Source organism: Cariama cristata, unplaced genomic scaffold, assembly GCF_000690535.1.
Source record: "Cariama cristata isolate BGI_N322 unplaced genomic scaffold, ASM69053v1 scaffold12813, whole genome shotgun sequence".
In the NCBI taxonomy this organism is placed as follows: Eukaryota; Metazoa; Chordata; class Aves; order Cariamiformes; family Cariamidae; genus Cariama; species Cariama cristata.
In genome coordinates, this window is record NW_009609026.1 from 27,707 (window position 1) to 36,998 (window position 9,292).

General features: G+C 39.0%; 1 protein-coding gene across 1 annotated transcript in view; it reads right to left on the reverse strand.

Moving 5' to 3' along the window:
• Positions 1 to 9,292, reverse strand: part of LOC104159471 (probable acyl-CoA dehydrogenase 6) — an 89,952-nt gene that overhangs the window by 20,540 nt on the left and 60,120 nt on the right. The window contains exon 6 of the mRNA XM_009697383.1: positions 4,893 to 4,999. Coding sequence (XP_009695685.1) covers positions 4,893 to 4,999 — 107 coding nt within the window. The remainder of the gene's footprint in view (positions 1 to 4,892; positions 5,000 to 9,292) is intronic.

Genomic DNA, 9,292 nt, shown 5'->3' on the forward strand with positions numbered 1-9,292 from the left:
AATGAAAGGACTATGCCAAATCTGTCCAAGGGACTTGATATGAAATCTCTATAATAACAAAGGCCAACAAACTGAAGGAATCTAAAATACTGATGCTCATAGTACATGGACACAGACATTGGGCAATCATTTACATGGAGACTAAATAATAAATGAAGGACACACAAGAGCCAGAATAAGAAATATGACACTGTACTGAAATAGTGTAAAAAGGACAGGAGCATACATAGTAATTTACATCACACATCCTTTTATTGTGGAACCGCTACTGAAGAGATTAGATAGAGGTTCCATGGAAAGTCTGCAGAGGAACAGTGAGCACTGCGATGTTATCACAAATGTAAACAGTTCTTGCAAGCATGGCATCACAGGGGACTAACCACCCAAATACAGATTAAAGAACAAATGCCTTACTAATGGGAATGTTCAAGTAGTCCCAGATGTAATGGTTGACAGTTTGCTTCAAACACTTGAGAAATGACTATTTAACATCAATGTATGAAGAGCTGATTCTCTTTAATTAGAAGAAAGATGGTCAAGCCAATAAGTAAATTTTGCATTTAAAATACAGCAGACTGAAAACCTACTTAATTTACTAAAGTCAAGTGGAGTCAGTCTCAGAGATATGGCTATGAAGATAATTTGGAATATTTGAACGTAATTATTCTTCCTGATAGAACATAGCTCTAGGAAAAGGCTAGTTCAGTGGGTAGTCCATAAATAATTTCTGGCGGGTCCACGCCACTGGCTCTGTAGTGTGTATAACTCAACAACTTACAGAGCATGCTGTGAGGGCCCCTTCTAGGAAAGGCCATAAGGCATTGGAACAAGCTCCCCAGGGAGGTGGTGGACTCACCATCCCTGAAGGTGTTCAAAAAACGTTTAGATGTGGTGCTTCGAGACTTGGTTTAGTGGGTTTAGCGGGCATGGTGGCATCAGGTATATGGTTGGACTTGATGATCTTTGAGGTCTCTTCTAACCATAATGATTCTATGAAAAGGCATATGATACAGCTAGTGCTATATAAGCAACCAGGGCTGGTCACTTCACCATTCAAATCACAACATACTTGAGCCTCAAGTTTTCTTCTCCACTGTGCTCTTGAGTCCAGGCATGCATCTAAATAGATCTGATAAAAGGTAAGGTTGGCTTCAACTTTTAAGGTCAATATTATGATCAAAGATAGGCAACACATATCCTCAAAGTAAAAAATGAAGAACATATATCTGGAAATGACATCATCAGCACAGGAAAAAAAAAAAAAACAAAACAGAACTTGCATGAAACAGCTTCAAGTCTAACTGAATGAATTATCACTTCAAAAACCGGAATATGGCCTACAGGAAAGGAAAGACATTAATCATCAAAGTAAGCTACAGTTTTGGAGGTCAGAAGGTAAGAACTGCCACAGGTCAAACTAAGTTAAATCTTGCAGATGAAAGCCAACAAAATCAAAGAAGATTGAGGCAGTAAACAAAAATGTTTCAGCCACAGAAATGAAAAGAGAATGAGAAAGAATATGAGGTGTATAGAGGATGCCTCAAAACTAAAGAAAAATTTCACGAGACTGCAAAAAGATTGACAACATAGCTGACAAAGCAAGACAACTACAGGAAGGACTGTACAAAAATTAAAAGGGTGAAAACAGAGGTTCTTGGTTTTGGTAATCTGCACAGTCTCAGAATAGATTTGGAAAGAAAAGGAAATTCAATTTACCAGTGGTATCTCATTTAAAATCAACCTGATTTGTCTATTACAGAAATGGATTTTGTAGAGAAAAGCAGAACAGGAAAAAGCCTGTTATACCCAAGCAAGCTAAAATTGATGCTACTAGGTAACTAGGAGTTAAAATTTTGAAAAGATAATTAGGACAAAAGTGGAAATGTGGGTAAGGAATTTGGCAAAGGGGAAATTACATCAGTTTGTATTGAAAGAGGATGTGCTGGTGTGCAGGGAGGGTACTATTGGCGTTCCTCCTTGGTTATCAGCCTTTGGACAACACCTCTTGAATATTTCTGTTAATGATCTTTAAAAGAAGAATAGGAATACACTAATGAAATTTGCTGGTGACACACACTTGGGAGACATCACCAACAAAGACAACTGAGTTATTGCCCAGCAAGAAAGAAATGATCATGAGTTTTTTAATTCAACATGGTAAGTACAAGTACTGAGGCACAAAGTAATAAGAATGATTGCTGTATCTTACAATATTTCAATAGCAAACCGCTAATGAAGATGATCTGCATAGTTAATCACAAGATTCACAAGGCAGCAAACTGTTGTGTAACATTACATATTGGAGGGTATATATTTCTATTAGGGTTGGAGAAGTATTTGTGCTATTACAGACACCATGTGCAATTTTGGTTTTTCATGCTCAAAAAAGATGACCTAAACCCAGAAAAGCAGAAAGATTGGATTCCACCGGGACAAAATGGAGCAAGATATCTATGTTGAAGAGGTAGACATGAACAGGGTTACTTGCTGCAGTTGCCTGGAAGATATAATTTGGAGAAAAAGGAAGTGTTTTCCATGGTGTATTCTTACATATCCCCCACAGACTATCAGCAAAATATCATATAAATTGCAGAATAGTAGTGAGATAGAGTGAGACAAAATCATTAGAACTGACATATATGTATATGCTTTGTGGTACCAAGAATCCTGAAATTAAAGAAAGACACTTCCTATACCAACTGTTCTGTACTGTTCTGTTTCTCAAGTGATCTCTATGCTAGTTTTGTTGTACATCATCAATACTATGTACAATATAGAACAACTACATTTGAAAGCAGACAGGCGCTCCTTCAAATTGACTTGAAATTTTTATTAGACTAATATACACAGTCCTTTTTGTTTTGTTGAATTTTGAATAAATTAATTCCAGGGACTTTTCAGTTCTCATGTAGAGAAACACTTTTTTTTCTTCTATGTTTGCATCACCTTCAGTAATTTTGGAACTGGCAGAAGAAAGTGCTGGAGATACCTTACTCTGTGTCATTCTTCAGTTTAAAATATATTGACTTACATGGCAGAAGCATGTCCCCAACCTTCACACGTGAACAGTTGCTATGCTTTACTACCCCGTCACTTATCTAAGGGAGACAAACATCCCAACAGCATGAGAAACCAAAGGAATTATCAAATGCAGTTTCACACAGTTCAGTCTACTTTAAAGCTGGGTCACCTGGAGATGATGTGTTCTCTCTGCCTTGTGCAAACCAGTGTTACTCAGAACATAAGCTAGTGCTGCTCATGCCTAAGTTGCCCATTTAACTACCCTTCAGGAGCACTGTAAGCTGGTTTCTGGATTTATACCAGGGATCAGATCTTCCATGACAGGTGAAAAAGTATCGTCATTTCATCCTGCAGTCTGCCTCCCAGCTGCAGTCTGGGTTCATCACATAATCCTAGTTGATTCCAAATTTCTCTTTATCTATATTAATCCAAGTGCACTATATCAATTAAACTAAATGATCAACAACATGCAGCTAAAAGAATATTTATGTTACTTATTATCTGGAACACTGCATCAAAAAATTAAAATCATATTTAGAAAGTTCTGATAATCATCTAATTAAACTACAGAGACATTAATTAAAATAAATGATATTGTACTTCCTACATTAACAAAATTCAAATGACACATTATTTTAATGAAAAATAAGTCTATAAAAATCATGGAATTTTTTCTTATGAACAAAATAAAATAACCAGAAAGGAAAACAGTAATGGATCATGCAGGATAATTTAGTCCCATTACTATTTCATTACCCCCATTAACTGTCTTGAAAACTACCTGCTGCGCCCTTGCTCTAACACTGAATAATTATCTATTTGTCTTGAGAAAACAACATGAGTTTGGTCAAGGAGATGGACATACGACTCTGCTGATCAAAACACTTCTGTCAAACTTGGGAGATTTTGTCCATGGGAAGACATTGTCTCAGTAATTTGTAAGAGCACAATGCGTTTAACTTAGCCATCCTGTGTCCAACAACAAAACCTCTAAAAGTGGTTTCTTGTAATTCCCTTTTCCTTGAAGTCCACGATTCACAGTCAGATGAGATATCTTCTACTTTTTCTACAATATCTGTTTTAATTATTTGTTCAAATTATCTACTGCCTCAGGCACTTCAGAAAAATAGTTTCATTCGTCGATGTTTTTAAACATATTCTTGCACTAAAACAAGAAAAACAGTTGCATGCAAAGTAACTAAATCACAAAGTTAACAGATTTGACATGGCAAATTCTTCATTAGCTCTAAACAGAACAGTCATTAGTTCAGAGACATTTTTGCTGCACAGGAATGATGGAAGGGGCTGAGGTGAGGTAAGAATGAGCAAGAGGAACCCACTGTGAAAGCAATGCCATCATTTTCAGAATGGGCTAGCTTTGCAATTTGCCCACGTTCAGTGGAGAGGTCTCTTTCAAGGAAGTGCAAGTTTTCGTTCAGTTGAATGGGCCACAGCCCCTATCACGTACCTCTGCAGATTTGCACAACCAAGGGTGGCCGTGCAACCCCAGGAGGTGCTGGGGGGCTCCCTGCCACTGCTGAGCTCCAACACAACGGGGCGGCAGCAGCACAAACAAACACTAGGAGAAATCCAGGGCCAGCATGACAGCTGCATATTCATCTGCTATGCTCAGACTATACAGGGTTATAGCTGTTGATTCACTGACAAATACATTCAATTTGATTGCTTTTGGATGTATCAGAGTCATGCAGTACTGCTCCTGGAATACTATTATGCCCTCACCACACCACGCTTTCCCTCCTTTGTACTTCTCAGAAATGACGGTGCCAAAGGGAAGGGTCAGGGAAACCAGATTCTTTCCATTAAAATACCAGGCTGTCTAAAATAGGCGATGTGCTAGGTTAACTTACTTGCCACATCTGACCCAGCTCCAACTTCACTGATTCCCAAGCAAGCCACAAAATCTCCAGCTATAGTTGGTACCAGGAACTGTTTTTTCAACTCCTCAGAACCAAACCTGCAACAATATAACGAAAAAGATAGGATATTAGAAACTTTTGAAGGTAAACTTTATTTACAAGTTAGTTACAAATTTTGTTCTACCCACATAGTGATCAATTTTCCTATGACTAGGTAAACCTGTCCCAGCACCAAAAGACTGAATACTCTCCAAAGCTATGATCCAGAGAGTTCACCAGAAACGCAACCATAATAATTTTAAACAAGGTGTTTACAAATATTCAGCCATCTTACTCCCACAGAAACATGTGATCTAGATGCCCAAAATCTGATCTTTACAACTACTGTTTTGAGAACTATCCAATCTAAATAAACATAGTCCCTGGGGTTTCCCCTCAATGCTCCTGGCACCAGTCTGCAGTCAGCCAGGATGGAGGACCTGCTCTCTGCATATCTTCCAACCTTTGCATCAGCTCTGTGCCAGGTTTTAGAAGTGACTGAAAAGTTATGACATGTGATGACCACCCTCTGTAAATATCTATATTTACATTATTGATACTTTACATCTGCATTTAAATCACACAGTGAAATCTTCTTCCCAGCCGTTCTTTTAGTCCCCACAAAAATAAAAAGGGAAACAGCAAATGGCTGATGGTGTTTTAACACAAAAAAATCACTTGGATATATTTCAATTCAGTTAGGAAGCATAATCTTTTTTTCCAATGTGTAGCTGCTTTCATTGATTCAAAACATGGTCCATCTCACTTCACAGTTGATTTTGTCCTAATTAACGTTCACTGAACTGGTCTTGCAGCATGAATGGTGATCTCGTGGTCTAGTTCTTGAACCTCTCTTGTGCTAGACCGAAAAATTCCTCAGGTCATGAGATGTCTCTTCTCTGAGCAGAAATCCATAAAAGCCAGGTTCTTCCTCAGCCTCTCTTTCAGTATGAGGCTTCCCAGGTCAGCATCTCCACTCATCTCCTTAGGCTCGGTGGCTGCCTAAGCAGGCTGCAATTACCTGGGCCCTCCTCCTAAAACACCGTACCAGTACTTCCAAAGGAGTGATGCCATTTTAGCTAAGACCCTGACCTTTCCCCTCCACTCCAACCCTGACACAACACAAAGGACAGGGGACGGCCAGAGAACAGACTGGGAGCTGGCAGACACTTTCACTTTGTGCACACAGGGAGCTCAAATCTAGTCCTGTCCCTGCTGATCATCATGGCAGCAATCCCAAATAAATACCAGAAGCCATTGGAGTGTTTACTCCTTCCTCCAGCATGCTGGGACAAAGTCCTCTGGTCTGTTATGCAGTATACTTTTTTTTTTCTTCCTTTTCCTTGGGACATGATCAAGAATGGCTAGCTGAACATTCATTAGACAAAAAACCTCAACAAACAACACGAAAAACCAGATTATGAGAGAGGAGCTAGCAGGGATTTTTGGCAATGCTTTCTGATGCTTAAAAGTTTGCCAAGCTTTAGTTAATTCAACAGAAGATTTCCATGACAAGAACTTTTCTCAGAATAATGTTTTTGGTTTGATAACTTTGTTTGTTTGGTTTAAGTTCCAGAAAACAGTTCAGCTCTTCCCAAAAATGAGGCTACAGAAGAAGTTATTTTGCAATTAAAAAAAGACTGGCAACACAATTGTCAGAAGGTCATGAGTCTCTATGCCTTGCTGGAAGGACATGCAGCTCAGCAAGCAGCTAGCTATTGTGTTAGAAATATGTTGTTTCTGTAAAACTCTACCCATCTTAAATGTGTCCCAGAAAAACCTCAGGTTTGCACAAATGCAATACCCACTTCTTTCCAGTTTAACAGCTCCAGAATGAGAAAACTCTGTTTGCAATGAGATCATGTGCTGGCTCAAGACAGACCAGACTATGGCTGCTTTTTGTGCCAGGGCCATACCCCAGAGCATAGTTTCCCATGTCATTAACTGTGCAGCCTTAGCATCACTCTAAAATATATTTTCATGCATGTGTGTGTATACACACACACACACACACACACAAGTCTACAGTCAATAAAGCAGAGCTCCTTATTGGTGCTGCGTAACCCAAAGTCCCAAGTGTGAGATTCGGACACATTAAGAGTTAAATGAAAGTGGTCCATTCTTTCTTGCTCCACACTTTATAAGTAACATTGGTGGAATATCATGAATACAAACACAAAAATGACAATGGTATACAATCGTGTAAATGGTGCACAAAAGGAAAACAAAACCATAGCAAAATATAGATGTAAGAACACTTCCTTGATCCACATAGTTCTGTTTATGTGCTCTGCCAATTAGAAATTTGAAATCACCTTTATTCATCTCAAATATATATATAAAAAATCTGGTTTCTGACAGGTTAGATTGCTACACTGAATGAACATATGTCTATTGCACATCACTATTCTGACTTAACTGGGCTGATAATCATCTTGGTAGAATCACAGATTTTACTCACTTTTGTTTCTTCTGCTTCTGGGGAAAAAAGCTGAGTTGAAGTGAGTTAATTAAATTAGCAAAGAAAGTTCTAAGTAGAGCTGACAGATACACTAGTATGATACACTATTAAGTGCAAACTGAAATTCCGAATATGAACAGCTGCAGGCAGTTCTAACACAACTCTCAGCATTTGATCAACTCAAGATTTTTGCACCGGAGCTCGCACATTTGAGTACTATTCACCCAAAGCAAAAATAAAGCAAAAAACCAAAGAAGTTTTCAGATTATCTAGGCACTATTCTACAGTAATCTCAAAGATGACACAATAGTTTAACTCATGAACTTCCTAGGAATATAAAGAAGATTTCCTTTAGGCAAAGGAAAGGGTAACTCTGACCTACTGTCACTTTCCTTCCTACATACTAGCAAGAGGTGAATGTCTCCCAACTCTCTATTCTGCTTCTAGACTCAAACTATTAATAACACAGTAGCCACGTGACACACTTTTACTTCAGTGTAGTCCTGCACAGGCATCCTGCCAACTGATGTCCAGGTCCAGCTTAGCAGTACTCCTTAGATCTTCAAGATACAAGAAAAGAAGCAAGAAAAAACAAAAGGGAAGAGATGGTGTTTACAGGCACAGAAAGGGTTAGAAATGCATGGTGAACAGCAGCAAGCACCCTTGGGCAGCATGGAAGCCTCATTAAGTTCAGTAATTTACATAACCTGGCTTTAAAAAAAATCCACACTGCAATCAGCTTTTTCTCATTGAGTCTTGATTTCAGACAAGATAAGAAGACATGTAAGTTTAAAACCCCCACATTTAGAAAACTTATTTACTTTTTTGAAAGATAGCATAAAAAAAAGCAGTAAGAAAAGTGCTCTGGATCCCAGTTTTTATGAAGCCTTGAAGCTCCAGTTATTCGTAGATTTTATGAAATAAATGGCTCAGTTCAAGCCACTGCTACATTTTGAAAAGAATACAGATGAGAAGTCTGTGTGAGACGAGCTGATGGGTACGAGTACCAAGGGTTTTGGTTAAGAATGATTATGTCCATCTTCTGTTTATTTAGGAATGCATTTTGCACTAAAACGCAGGAGTCGCATTAAAGATCACCCTCTTCAGATTGTGCAGTTTTTAAGTTACTCACATGGCTGGTGTCCTGCTGATACCACACCAGCTCTGGAGACAAGTCTGCCCACCAGACAACCTGCCACCATAGCATGGCCAGGCTGTCACCAGGAGCTGGAGAAACCTCAAAGGTACAGGAGCAGTGTGAAGCTGTTTTGAGGAAATCTAGTCCAGATGCAGCTGCTTGGCTTCATATTGCCCTACCATATTGCTCTGGTCAGATTAGACCCTCACAGGGATTCTAAACCACAAAGCAGTACAACTGGCTATGGATGCAACATAACTAGCCATCACGACAGCAATGCTTAGTGATACTTTTATTAATGGTATGTTGAAAGCTGCACCTATAACATCCTCTGCTCTGGCTCAGGGCAAGACCCAGCCTACCTTATGTGCACTATACAAATCAAGTACCAAATGTGAGAGCGAGACAACTCGGTATGTCTGTTCTTGAAGAAGCACAAAACAAAGCTTCCCTTATGCTATGCCAGTGGGAAAGCCACTTGGCTCTTGAATGACCTCTTCCCATTTTCACTCTTTTCTCAGCTAAAAAAATGGACGATCCTGCTTTTCAAAACTGCTGTTCTGATTGTCAGCTGCAGCTTCTGTCCTTTACAGCACACAGGAAAAGAGACAGTAAAACTAACCTTTCGGACACTAGTTCTCAGCTATGCTGCTCTTCAGAGTGGAGAAAGAATGAACGATGACTAAGCTATGAAAAAGGAAAGCACCCTCTTCCCACTAAATAATCATCATTATCCTTACTGTTTTCCTATAA